This window comes from Lipophrys pholis (genome assembly GCF_963383615.2).
Source record: "Lipophrys pholis genome assembly, chromosome: 17".
Classification (NCBI taxonomy): Eukaryota; Metazoa; Chordata; class Actinopteri; order Blenniiformes; family Blenniidae; genus Lipophrys; species Lipophrys pholis.
In genome coordinates, this window is record NC_137643.1 from 336,876 (window position 1) to 350,768 (window position 13,893).

Below are 13,893 nucleotides of genomic sequence, written 5' to 3' on the forward strand. Positions count from 1 at the left end.
GGTCCTGCTCAGGGTCCTGCTCTGGGTCCTGCTCTGGGTCCTGCTCTGGGTCCTGCTCGTTAACTCCAGTGAGTGCAGCCACCTGAAGATGCTGGCTCAGCAGGATCCAGATCCAGATCCTGATCCTGATCCTGATCCTGGCCGTGCCCCTTCATCTCTTTCACCCAGCAGACTTCAGATCACTGGATTAATAATCAGAGGACGACATTTTAATGCTTTTTATTCATTTAGTCTAAGAAAAACTGTCAACTTCATTTGTGTTGTTTGTGTTTGTGTTGTTTGTGTTGTTTGTATTTGTGTTGTTTGTGTTTGTGTTGTTTGTGTTTGTGGTGTTTGTGTTGTTTGTGTTTGTGTTTGTGTTGTTTGTGTTGTTTGTGTTTGTGTTGTTTGTGTTGTTTGTATTTGTGTTGTTTGTATTTGTGTTGTTTGTATTTGTGTTGTTTGTATTTGTGTTGTTTGTGTTTGTGTTGTTTGTATTTGTGTTGTTTGTATTTGTGTTGTTTGTGTTTGTGTTGTTTGTGTTTGTGTTGTTTGTATTTGTGTTGTTTGTGTTGTTTGTGTTGTTTGTGTTGTTTGTATTTGTGTTGTTTGTATTTGTGTTTGTGTTGTTTGTGTTGTTGGTGTTTGTGTTGTTTGTGTTGTTGGTGTTGTTGGTGTTGTTGGTGTTGTTGGTGTTTGTGTTGTTTGTGTTGTTGGTGTTGTTGGTGTTGTTGGTGTTGTTGGTGTTGGTGCTGTTGGTGGTGTTGGTGCTGTTCGGCCGGTTTACACACCGTTTCAAGTGAAAACGTTTATGTGTCCTGATTTCATTAAAGTTTTGTATTTACACGGTAATGGCAGAAACACTGAAAACGATGTAGTGTTCATGTTGGACCACTAGGGCAGGGGTCGGCAACCTTCAACACTCAAAGAGCCATTTGGACCCGTTTCCCACTGAACAGAACATATTGGGAACTGCAATGACTGGATTGTTATTACCGTGACTGTCAAAATAAAACTACCAAGTTGGATCGAGTCCTGACACCACAGAGGAAACTTTGTTCTGATTGGCTCTACTGAGCATGTGCAGAACTACTAGTTACTACGACCGTGGTGAATAGGACCCGGACCAGGACCCAGACCAGGACCAAGACCAAGACCAAGACCAAGACCACGACCACGACCTCGACCTCGACCTCGACCACGACCAAGACCACGACCACGACCACGACCTCGACCACGACCAGGACCACGAGCAAGACCACGACCACGACCAAGACCACGACCTCGACCAAGACCAAGACCAAGACCACGACCAAGACCACGACCTCGACCACGACCAGGACCACGCGCAAGACCACGACCACGACCAAGACCACGACCACGACCAAGACCACGACCTCGACCAAGACCAAGACCAAGACCAAGACCACGACCAAGACCACGACCTCGACCAAGACCAAGACCAAGACCTCGACCAAGACCAAGACCAAGACCAAGACCACGACCAAGACCACGACCTCGACCAAGACCAAGACCATGACCTTGACCATGACCTCAACCATGACCACGACCTTGACCATCATCTCAACCAGGACCTTGACAAGGACCTTGACCAGGACCTTGACCAGGAGCAGCGTTTCACCCTTTAACAAGGAGAAGGCGTCAGAGCATTTTCAAAAAGTTCCACCTTGGGGATCATTTCCAAAAAGTTGTGTTCTCAGTGACTTTGAGCAGCGTTGTTGTGTAAACAAACAAAATTCAACCAAAGTTTTGTCTTTTGATTTGAAATTATGAACAAATTGTCCATGTCTGAATAAAATCCTGGAAAGTTGTTTCCTCAGAACGGATGAAGTCTGATTTTCAGTCTGAGTTCCAAGAAGTACCTCTGGTGCGGCTTTTTGGAACCTTCAGTGTCGGCGGGGCAGAACTTCATGTGGATCGTTCTCCTTTAATGCAGATGGTTTTCGGCTCCTGGACCCCCGGACCCCCCGCGGAGGTTCTACTGTGGTCTTTGTCCCTCCTGACAGAATAATCTGTTGAAATTCTCTTCAACTTTGTTCTCAGTCTGGGTTCTGGGTTCTGGGTTCTGGGTTCTGGGTTCTCGGTTCTGGGTTCTGGGATCTGGGTTCTGGGTTCTGGGTTCTGGGTTCTGGGTTCTGGGTTCTGGGATCTGGGTTCTGGGTTCTGGGTTTTACCAGGAAGTCCTCCTGACGTTTTGAATTGATTACCAGTGTCTCTGTGTCTCACGTGTTTTAATCCACAAGTCAAAGCCCATTTGCATCTTTTATCGAGTGCTTCTTTTGTTTGTCTTCGTCATGTTGGACCAACTGACGCTGCTCGGAGCAGAAACAGGAGGGAATGAGGTGAACTTTGACTCCGGCCCAGATAAATCAACAGGAGAGAGGGAAGAAACCTGGATCTGCCTCGTCACAGTGGACACGTCCTCTAATGGACAAGTTTGTTTTTCCCGACGAGCTGCTCTCTAGAGAATGTTTGTTTTGCATCTTCTCTGAATAGTAGCACAAGAGAACTTTTATAATCTGAAAAAGTGGAACAAAGCAATAAAAGCCAACATGATAAAAGTTCAATCTGCGATGAGAAGAAGCGCTTCAGGTCGACGACTTCCTTTAAACTGGAGAGGAAGTTCCTTTGTTCCTGTTGATCAGTGTCTGTGTTCATCCACCTGATGGTTCAATTCCCAAACATTATCTAAGCAGGTGAAGACAGGAGACACACTAAACCTCCAAAGTGACTGAACGGCAGGAACACTGAGGATCCTGTACAGGAACACTGAGGATCCTGTACAGGAACACTGAGGTTCCTGTACAGGAACACTGAGGTTCCTGTACAGGAACACTGAGGATCCTGTACAGGAACACTGAGGATCCTGTACAGGAACACTGAGGTTCCTGTACAGGAACACTGAGGTTCCTGTACAGGAACACTGAGGTTCCTGTACAGGAACACTGAGGATCCTGTACAGGAACACTGAGGTTCCTGTACAGGAACACTGAGGTTCCTGTACAGGAACACTGAGGATCCTGTACAGGAACACTGAGGATCCTGTACAGGAACACTGAGGATCCTGTACAGGAACACTGAGGATCCTGTACAGGAACACTGAGGATCCTGTACAGGAACACTGAGGTTCCTGTACAGGAACACTGAGGATCCTGTACAGGAACACTGAGGATCCTGTACAGGAACACTGAGGTTCCTGTACAGGAACACTGAGGATCCTGTACAGGAACACTGAGGATCCTGTACAGGAACACTGAGGATCCTGTACAGGAACACTGAGGATCCTGTACAGGAACACTGAGGTTCCTGTACAGGAACACTGAGGTTCCTGTACAGGATCTAGATTAGAAGGACGTTGATAATCCCCAGAAACAGCAGGAAGACCAAACGCTTCGCTTTGTGTTTCCGTGTCAGAAAAGTTTCACCTTTACACAGCAACTTTCTGAAAACGATGTAGTTAGCATGTTGGGCCACGAGTCGGCGCTGTTGGTTGTTTTTGTAGTGAAACCACATATTTTGTTAGAACATAACTTACAGTCTGTCTTACTTTCATCATTCTAACGAATATCAGAGAATCTCCAAACCTCCCTCGTCCCCCTCGTCCTCCCTCGTCTCCCTCGTCCTCCCTCGTCTCCCTCGTCCTCCCTCGTCTCCCTCGTCCTCCCTCGTCCTCCCTCGTCTCCCTCGTCTCCCTCGTCCTCCCTCGTCTCCCTCGTCCTCCCTCGTCTCCCTCGTCCTCCCTCGTCCTCCCTCGTCCTCCCTCGTCCTCCCTCATCTCCCCTCATCTCCGCTGAAGTTGCTGATGGGTGACGTCATGTAAAACTCGGAGCTTTTACTCGTCAGCCATTTTATATTTTACTGTGAAAAAGAAAACTTTGTGTGTTTGGAATGAGACCTTTTGGTTGTGACTTCGTCTCCAACCTCGACTCGATAGAATGCCTCTGCAAGACACACACACACACACACACACACACACACACACACACACACACACACACACACACACACACACACACACACACACACACACACACACACACACTGATGCACAATGGGGAAGTCATCCTCCATCATAAAGCTGTTAGAAGCTCCGTCAGGCCCCTCCCCCACCCCGTCCACCATCAAGCTCAGCTCCTTTATGACCTTCCTGCCCGGCCCCCCAGTGCATGTGGACGCTCTGGGCTCGGCGGCCGCTTCCTGACAGGCTGGATTATTCTGAATCATTTCACTTAAGGGCCCAGATGCTACCTGTCTGTTGCCCTCCACTGAGAGAGCAATTAAGGCAGCCTGGTGCCTGCTAAATGCCCCCCCTACTTCTGCATGAGCAAACGCGTCCGCTTATCTGCCCTCTGTCATGATGTCATGTGCACCTTTCCCACAGCATGCCCCCGTGCTTCAGCCCCACAGTGGACGCCGCCCTCTGCTTTTTCCCTTTTTTTCTGTGTGTCACCAGCCTGGGAGCCTCACACTGAAACTGGATGGACGGAGGAAGCAGCAGCGTTTGATGAAGAACTGATGATTTGAAAAATGTCCTGTTGTAACGGCGCCGGCGAGAGGGGGGGCGGGCAGCTGGGTGTCTTGTGTTATCGGAGACCGTTCCGTCAGACGTAACCTGGAGGACTCGCCTGTGGACCTTAGAGATGCCGGTGACGGTGCAGGACTGCGTTGCGCTCTCCGTCTACTCCTTCACCTTCCTGCTGGGCCTGCCCGCCAACGTGCTGGTTCTCTTTGCGTACGTGCGTAAGGCTCGGAAACACGGCGCCACGCCCAACGTGGTCTACGCCCTGAACCTGTGTCTGGCGAACCTGGCACTGGTGGCCTGGCTGCCCGTCAAGGCGCTGGAGACGCTCCTGAAGGACTGGAGGCTGCCGGCGGCCTTGTGCCCCGTTTTCAGCTTCTTCCTGTACTCGTCCCTGTACGGCAGCTGCCTGTTCATCACCGCCGTCACGGTCGGGCGGTACCTCAGCATCGCCTTCCCCATCATCTACAAGAGATACCGCCATGCTCGCATCTCCTGCTTCATCAGCGCGGCGCTCTGGGCCGTGGTGCTGGTGCACCTGGGCTTCGGCCTTGTGGCCGAAGGAGACGCCCACTTCGTCTACATCCAGGACGGCGGCGCGTCGTGCTATGAGCATTTCAACGCCTCCCAGCTGGAGGTGCTTCTGCCCCTGCGGCTGGAGATGGCCATCACCTTGTTCTTCTTGCCTCTGACCGTGACGTCTTTCTGCACACTGCGCTGTGTCACCCTGGTGTGGCGCTCCAATCTGCCGCTGGTGGGGAAGCGGCGAGTCCTGGCCGTGGCCCTGTCCACGCTGGCCGTGTTCGTGGTGTGCTACGCTCCCTACAACGCCTCACACATCGTGGGCTTCGTGCAGAGGGACAATGTGGAGTGGAGGAGCTTCGCCATGCTGACAAGCTGCTGCAACGTTTTCCTGGAGCCGATGGTCATGCTCCTGCTGTCGCCCGCCGTGTCCAGGGGCATCCTGGGAAGAGTTTGTGGTCAGCTGGTACGCAACAGACGGCAGAAGCCTCCTTTCAGAACCACAAACGTCCCAGCAGCCACGACTCTGTCCGAGAGGAGCCAGGCGGGGGCCGAGGGGACCAGAGAGAGCCACGGGTGACGGTGTCCATCACACACCTCAGAATTCTGAGCAAGCCCTGATGTCCACCGCCGAATCAGACTCTGGTCTGCCGCCGGTCGAAGCTCCACGTCGCCACAGTAACTCCAACGTTCTCTCGCTTTAACAACTTGAACTCTTCCGGGACTCGGACGTCTGCGTTCAGTGAGATTTCACTTGATAGAAACATGCAATGAGTCCGTCCAACGCGCTCAGTAGAGACCATCAGAATAATGTTTCCTCCTCATGTCAGGACTCCCAGTCCATGTTCTCCTGGACTTGGTACTTTTATTTTGACAGTCACAGTAAAAACAATCCAACTTGGTAGTTTTATTTTGACAGTCACCGTAAAAACAATCCAATTTGGTACTTTTATTTTGACAGTCACCGTAATAACAATCCAACTTTGTGGTCTGTCCACTAGAATGTCCGTGTTCTCCCAGTGTTAAGGGTTAAGGGAAGGCACACACACACACACACACACACACACACACACACACACACACACACACACACACACACACACACACACACACACACACACACACACACACACACACACACACACACACACACACACACACACACACACACACACACACTGTCTCTCAGGCTGCAACCATAGAAATCACTAAAGCAGCTTTTCTTTGGTTTGGTGACGTAGCCACATCGGTTAACGACGGAGTTCTTAAAGTGACACTGAAGATGTTTGAGAACTTCCTGTGCAGAATCTCATCTGTTCCTGGACGGAACATTCAAACGTTTGTATCATTCAAGCTTTAAAATAAAGGAAGACGTCATCAGCATGTGTGGAGATTTTATTTGGATTTCAATGATTGAACTTCCTGACAGCCACAGAAATGTGTGTGTGTGTGTGTGTGTGTGTGTGTGTGTGTGTGTGTGTGTGTGTGTGTGTGTGTGTGTGTGTGTGTGTGTGTGTGTGTGTGTGTGTGTGTGTGTGTGTGTGTGTGTGTGTGTGCATGCGTGTGTGTGTGTGTGTGTGTGTGTGTGTGTGTGTGTGTGTGTATCTAAAGTCAGTACATCCGCATGAAAAAGTCCCAGAAAAATAATATTCAAAAACTGAAAATACTCGAGCTACTTTCCTCAAAAGCTTCTTAAAAGCGCGGTGTTAATAAAGTTTGAAGTACAATGTGTATTTAGGTTTTGAATTTGAGTAATGCTTTATATTACTTATTTACAAGTAAGACTACTATTGTTACAAAATACTCGAGTAGATCTACAAAGCAAAACAAATGCTTCATTATTAGATACTTTTTCTTTGACTTATACAGTGGGCGTACACAGTACGCACCTGTGAGTAGATTACATGAGAAGAATTACATACTTGAAAACAATACTCATAAAAGTAAAAATTAGAGTCAGAGGTAAAGAGCGTACTCGACTACAATGGTGCTCGACTAAAGCTACATTTATTTACTTTAAAACTGCATTTATCACAAATTGTGGATGTACTAAGTAGTTACTTGTGTTTTTTAAACTAAATAAACAGATTATATGCTATGCATTGTACTCAAGTATGGCTAAGATTACACAAAGGAAAAGTTACTCATAGGAGTGAGAAGTACTCAAAAATACTAAATTACAGAAGTAAAAAACATTGAAATTTAGTATTCGATTGCAACTCGTTTGACTTATTTACAATTAAGAGTATAGTTGTACTTAGTACTTTTCTCAGACAAGTACTTTTTTCAATGACTATTCATCATGGATGTATTCAGGAGTTACTTATGGCCGCTAAAAAATAGAGAAGCAGATTTTATGTTGTAAATTGCACTTAAATATGAGTACAATTATATGTTACTCATAAAAGTACAAGGACCCAGAAAGTGAAAGTGTTTGAAAGTACTCGTCTTGAAACACAAGGTCCTCTACTCAAAGTACAAGTAACTTTCACTACGTCAATCTTTTGAGTAGATAAAATGTTGCAAATTGGACAAGTAAAAAAATACAAAGTACTTTTTGTAGAAGTACTTTAAGTATTATTTACTGTTTAATCACTTTAATTAAAATTGTTGACATATTTAGTAGTGACCCATGAGTATGTAATGAAGTATTGCACTCCAAGTATCCTTAAAAGTACCCCAAAACACCACGTGATTACAGCAATGTAATGTAACAAAGTATTTGTAATGGATTACTTCCACCTGGCTGAGTAGATTAGAAGAACATGCTGCCCAGTGGCTGCTAAACCGTCTGCACACTCAACTAATGGACAAACACACAGCCTTAATGCACTGTGTGTGTGTGTGTGTGTGTGTGTGTGTGTGTGTGTGTGTGTGTGTGTGTGTGTGTGTGTGTGTGTGTGTGTGTGTGTGTGTGTGTGTGTGTGTGTGTGTGTGTGTGAACACATCCACACCTGGACGACAGGTAAGTTCTCTTCACCTTCTGGTTCATGAAACATGAAATCCTTCATCACGTCTGAGAGTGAAAAACAAGTCGCACTTGGTTTGTTGTGACTTGGATGAAGCAGCAAACCAAGTCCCACCGGTGACCACAAGATGTCACTGTGGGACAACGGAACGTCTCCAAATATTTAGGAGGTCCAGGTTATGTCAGATTTCTTGAATGTGGCCTACAGTGTGTTAGAGCTCTAGAATGTGTTAGAGCTCCAGAATGTGTTAGAGCTCCAGAATGTGTTAGAGTTCTAGAATGTGTTAGAGCTCCAGAATGTGTTAGAGCTCTAGAATGTGTTAGAGCTCCAGAATGTGTTAGAGCTCTAGAATGTGTTAGAGCTCTAGAATGTGTTAGAGCTCCAGAATGTGTTAGAGCTCTAGAATGTGTTAGAGCTCTCAGTTCATCAGTTGTTCTAGAATGTTTGAAGAGTTTGAGAATGTGTTAGGAGTTCTAGAATATTATAAGTATTCTAGAATATTATAAGTATTCTAGAATATTATAAGTATTCTAGAATGTGTTAAGAGTTCTAAAATGTGAAGAGTTCTAGATTGTGTTAAGGGTTCTAACATTTTTTAAAGTGTTCAAGAATGTAGTAGTGTTCTAGGTTATAAAGTTCTCACTTTCTGGGGTTCTGGGGTTCTGGTGTTCTGAGGTTCTGGTGTTCTGAGGTTCTGGTGTTCTGAGGCTCTCTCTCTTCACCTCTGCAGCCATTTGCAAAGTTCTCACCACACACATCCTCCTCCGTCACTCCTGGTTGCTAGGCGACGGTGTTTGATTAGAGCTCTTATTAAATTTCCGTGCCGGTGGAAGGAGATAGCAGCCGGTTCTAGTTTATGAGGAGAACTCTGAGTCCGTTTGTTCTTTGTTCAGGAGGAGGACCTCCTGCAGCACATGTGAGGACCAGGCGATGGACGGACTCCATGTTCACTGACACAGGTCAGTCCAGCAGGAACAGGTCAGTCCTACAGGAACAGGTCAGTCCAGCAGGAACAGGTCGTCCAGCAGGAACAGGTCAGTCCAGCAGGAACAGGTCAGTCCAGCAGGAACAGGTCGTCCAGCAGGAACAGGTCAGTCCAGCAGGAACAGGTCAGTCCTACAGGAACAGGTCAGTCCAACAGGAACAGGTCAGTCCTACAGGAACAGGTCAGTCCAGCAGGAACAGGTCAGTCCAGCAGGAACAGGTCAGTCCAACACTTCTATTAAAGGAAATATTGTTTGAATTTTGCTTCATTCTTTTTATTCTTGTAAGTTATTAAAATAAGATATTTAAAAGTTTGACAACATCTCAAACGTTAAAAATCTGGATGCCCTGATCAATACGATCAATAAAACATTTTCAGTTGATATGTTATGAGTATTAATAATAACTGACAAATCTTATCTTTAGCTGATTTTCACGATCAACTTGATTCTGTCGAAGTGAAAATAAATCATTTCATTAAAAACAGTAGTTTGTATGTTTAATGACTTTAAATGATCAATTCTGCTTTAAAAACAGGAAGATCTTATCTACAGGGACAGATATTAGAAACTGAAGTCCTGAGAGGAGTTCTGCTTTGATATATGAACATTGATATTGTTAGATGTGATAAAGATTAGATTAGATTAGATCGGATCGGATCGGACCGGACCGGACCGGACCGGACCGGACCGGATCGGATCGGATCAGATTAGATTAGATTGGATTAGATTAGATTAGATTAGGAATATGAAGCGGTGCATCACGGTTCCATCCTCCTGTTTCAATCCTTGTTTGTGTGGTCGTGTGCATGTATATGTGTGTGCGTTTGTATTTGTATTTTTATGGTATGTGAAGCACTTTGTGCCACAATCTTTGGTTTGAGAATTGCCGTATAAATAAAGTTTGATTTGATTGAACGGATCCTGACCGGCGTTTTCTTGCGGTGTCTTTGCAGTGAGTGTTCTGTGTGAGCTCCCATCATGCACCTGCTGCTCTGCGTCTACATCGTCACCTTCCTGATGGGCGTCCCGGCCAACGTCTTGGCGTTCTGCACCTTCTGCAGGAAGGTGTACCGTAAGCCCACGCCGATAGACATCCTGCTGCTCAACCTCACCGTCTCTGACCTCATCTTCCTCACCATCCTGCCCTTCAAAATGCAGGAGGCGTCGGACAACATGTCCTGGCTGCTGCCCTACGCGCTCTGCCCGCTCACCGGCTTCCTCTTCTACGTCACCATCTACAACAGCACCCTGCTGCTCACCGCCGTGAGCGTGGAGCGCTACCTGGGCGTGGCCTTCCCCCTCAGGTACTCGCTGTATCGCCGGCCCCGCTATGCCGTGTTGGCCAGCTTCCTGTTCTGGGTGGTGACCTGCCTGAACCTCAGCATCGTCTACATCATGCCCTACTCGCAGTGGAGCAAAGGCACCAACGACGGCGTCAACGGCAGCAGGCACGCCTCGGCCCCGCCCACCTGCTACCTGAACTTCACCGAGGACGAGCTGCGCATCGTGCTGCCGGTCCGGCTCGAGCTCTTCTGCGTCCTCTTCTGCATCCCCTTCTTCATCTGCAGCTTCTGTTACGTCAACTTCATCCTGATCCTGTCGCGGCTTCCCAACATCGGCCGGCGTCGGAAGCTGCGAGCCATCGGCCTGGCGCTCGGCACGCTGATCGTCTTCGCCGTGTGCTTCGGGCCGTACAACGCCTCCCACGTGGTGGGGTTCGCCCGCAAGGAGAGTCAGGAGTGGAGGAACGTGGCGCTGCTGTCCAGCACCTTCAACGCCTGTCTGGATCCCATCATCTTCTACTTCTCCTCGGCCGCCGTCCGCAGCATGTTGAACCACTGCTTCAAGAACATCATGGCCAAGATGCACATCCTGCAACTCCCCCGGAGTTCCTCAGGGCCCCCCACCAAGTCCCCCAGAGTTCCTCAGGGCCCCCCACCAAGTCCCCCAGAGTTCCTCAGGGCCCCCCACCAACTCCCCCGGAGTTCCTCAGGGCCCCCCACCAACTCCCCCGGAGTTCCTCAGGGCCCCCCACCAAGTCCCCCAGAGTGCCTCAGGGCCCCCCACCAACTCCCCCGGAGTTCCTCAGGGCCCCCCACCAAGTCCCCCAGAGTTCCTCAGGGCCCCCCACCAACTCCCCCGGAGTTCCTCAGGGCCCCCCACCAAGTCCCCCAGAGTTCCTCAGGGCCCCCCACCAACTCCCCCGGAGTTCCTCAGGGCCCCCCACCAAGTCCCCCAGAGTTCCTCAGGGCCCCCCACCAAGTCCCCCGGAGTTCCTCAGGGCCCCCCACCAAGTCCCCCGAGCCCCAGAGACACCAGGGAACGCCCCCGTCTCAAAAGTTGTGACAACATCCAGACATATGTGCTATGAACTATAAAGGGCTGGAGATTATTGACTAGTGAAGGGCCATAACATTATGACCACAGATAGGCTGATATGAATATGACGGGTCACGTCAGGCTGATCCGGGAGGTCCGATCCACCAGACGAGCTGCTGGTTCTGACAGGAAGCTGTCAGTTTGGAGGCTGGTCATAATGTTATGGCAGATCAGTGCATGCTGTTAATGTTTGTCAGTCGTCTTTCTGCTGATTCTGCTTCACGCAAGCTGAAACCTGCACGTCAGGATGTTCTCAGAAATAAAAAGTGAGATGATCATCACAAGTAAAACATCATTAATCTTCGTCACCTCAAGCAACAGAAAGTTCTGTACAACTCAAGTTTGAGCAGAAGTCTGCCGAGGACGGTCTTATTGAAGCAGGGAAAATAGAGCTGCGGTCGTCAAGGAGACGGAATGAAAACATGACGATCGTTTCAGCTTCTGAACTCGTCCTCCTACTTTAGAGACGTTTCTCAGCTGGTAAAAGTAGTTTGGGGGAATCTTTGTATCAGGGGCAGTGATTAGAGGGGCAGAGGGGCAGAGGGGCAGAGGGGCAGTGATCAGAGGGGCAGAGGGGCAGAGGGGCAGAGGGGCAGAGGGGCAGAGGGTCAGAGGGGCAGAGGGGCAGTGATCAGAGGGGCAGTTTGTCAGCGTTTATCTGGAGGTGATTTGAAGAAAGGTCGTTTTTAATGCAGGTCCCACAGTCCAAACACGGAGACAAGACATGAAACTGTGAGTCGGTGAAGGGACAGAACAGCTGGATGTCCTCAGTGTATAAGTGGTAGGACACATGTTTAAACCACCAATGAGACGACCAAGAGGCAACAGGTACCATAGAAAGAAAACAGGACCCAGGACAGGACAGAGTCCTGAGCAACTCCACAGGACAGAGTCCTCCATAGGACAGAGTCCTGAAAAACTCCACAGGACAGAGTCCTCCACAGGACAGAGTCCTGAGCAACTCCACAGGACAGAGTCCTCCACAGGACAAAGCCCCGAGCAACTCCACAGGACAGAGCCCCGAGCAACTCCACAGGACAGAGTCCTGAGCAACTCCACAGGACAGAGACCTCCACAGGACAGAGACCTCCACAGGACAGAGTCCTCCATAGGATAGAGTCCTGAACAACTCCACAGGACAGAGTCCTCCACAGGACAGAGTCCTCCACAGGACAGGCTGGACACTCCAGTTTGTTGTTGAAGGCAACATGGAAGGTTCTTCCTTCTATGTATGAGGAGAACCACTGAAGGACGACCCAGAAAATCCCAGCTCTGATTTCAGTCTGTTGATCAATATATTGAGGTCCACCGTATGGACAGCAGATGAAAGTCCAGTAGGACCAGGACTGTGGAGGGACCAGGACTGTGGAGGGACCAGAGTCTGCAGCATCATCACATCATTAGAGACTTTTAGTAGAGCAGCTTCAGTGGAGAGCATTTCACTAAAACCTGATTGAAATTTGAAAGAGAGCCAAGCAATTTAATTCGGTCACCTGGACCTGATATCCAGCGCTACCTGCAGGCCGGGCATATGTACTGCATCATTTTCAGTAGTTTTCATGGACACAGAAGTTTCCTGTGTTGACAAGAAACGTTTTTCAAATGACAGGGAGAGAAAAGATGGTTGTGGCTGGTGTGGACACTCAGACTGGGACTCTTCTCGCCGTGCTGGACAGTGCCAACCACTGCACCACTCTGCCCAACACCGTTTAATGAAAGATGAGTGTTTTATTGGAGCGAGGGTTAAAGCAATCAGACTGCAGGATGTTTGAGAAGATAAACAGGAAGAGTTCATATGAAGCATCGACCCCAGAGGCTGTAAAGGAGAGTGTCTCTGTGGTGTGGAGGGACTGATAACGGCACTGCCAATAATAATGCTGAGCGGCTGGAGTGTGAGCACACCGATAAGCAGCGTTTATAGAGTCCGGTCGGACTGTTGACACTTCACAGCTGGTTCAGGTACCTTGTTCACCTGCATGAGAACTGCTGGGACCAGCTGGGACCGCCCAGGTGGACGTGATGACGCTTTGGACAGAGACACAAGTGTGAGTGTCAAACAGAGAGAAACTCCCATCATGCAGCTGGGAGACAAAAACGTGACGTTTACTTCAGCATGCTGATGCTCGTCGCCGCTAGGGTTAGGTTCAGGGTTAGGTTCAGGGTTAGGTTCAGGGTTAGGGTTAGGGTTAGGTTCAGGGTTAGGGTTAAATTTAGGGTTAGGGTTAGGGTTAGGTTCAGGGTTAGGGTTAAGGTTAGGGTTAGGTTCAGGGTTAGGTTCAGGGTTAGGGTTAGGTTCAGGGTTAGGGTTAAGGTTAGGGTTAGGTTCAGGGTTAGGTTCAGGGTTAGGGTTAAGGTTAGGGTTAGGGTTAGGTTCAGGGTTAGGGTTAAGGTTAGGGTTAGGTTCAGGGTTAGGTTCAGGGTTAGGTTCAGGGTTAGGGTTAGGTTCAGGGTTAGGGTTAAGGTTAGGGTTAGGTTCAGGGTTAGGTTCAGGGTTAGGGTTAAGGTTAGGGTTAGGTTC

General features: G+C 48.7%; 2 protein-coding genes across 2 annotated transcripts; both read left to right on the forward strand.

Annotated features, from left to right (window-relative positions):
- Window positions 1–4,640: 4,640 nt before the first annotated feature.
- On the forward strand, window positions 4,641–5,621 carry LOC308122908 (free fatty acid receptor 2; the record flags this gene model as incomplete). The annotated part of the gene is made up of 1 exon (XM_080485073.1): window positions 4,641–5,621. One exon carries the CDS (start codon window positions 4,641–4,643, stop codon window positions 5,619–5,621), a length of 981 nt encoding a protein of 326 aa, XP_080341199.1.
- A 3,332-nt stretch (window positions 5,622–8,953) lies between these two features.
- On the forward strand, window positions 8,954–11,342 carry LOC308122909 (free fatty acid receptor 3; the record flags this gene model as incomplete). Its single annotated transcript, XM_080485074.1, has 2 exons — window positions 8,954–9,119; window positions 9,967–11,342. The coding sequence occupies 2 exons, from the start codon at window positions 8,954–8,956 to the stop codon at window positions 11,340–11,342; spliced, it is 1,542 nt and encodes a 513-aa protein (XP_080341200.1).
- Between the last annotated feature and the right edge of the window lie 2,551 nt (window positions 11,343–13,893).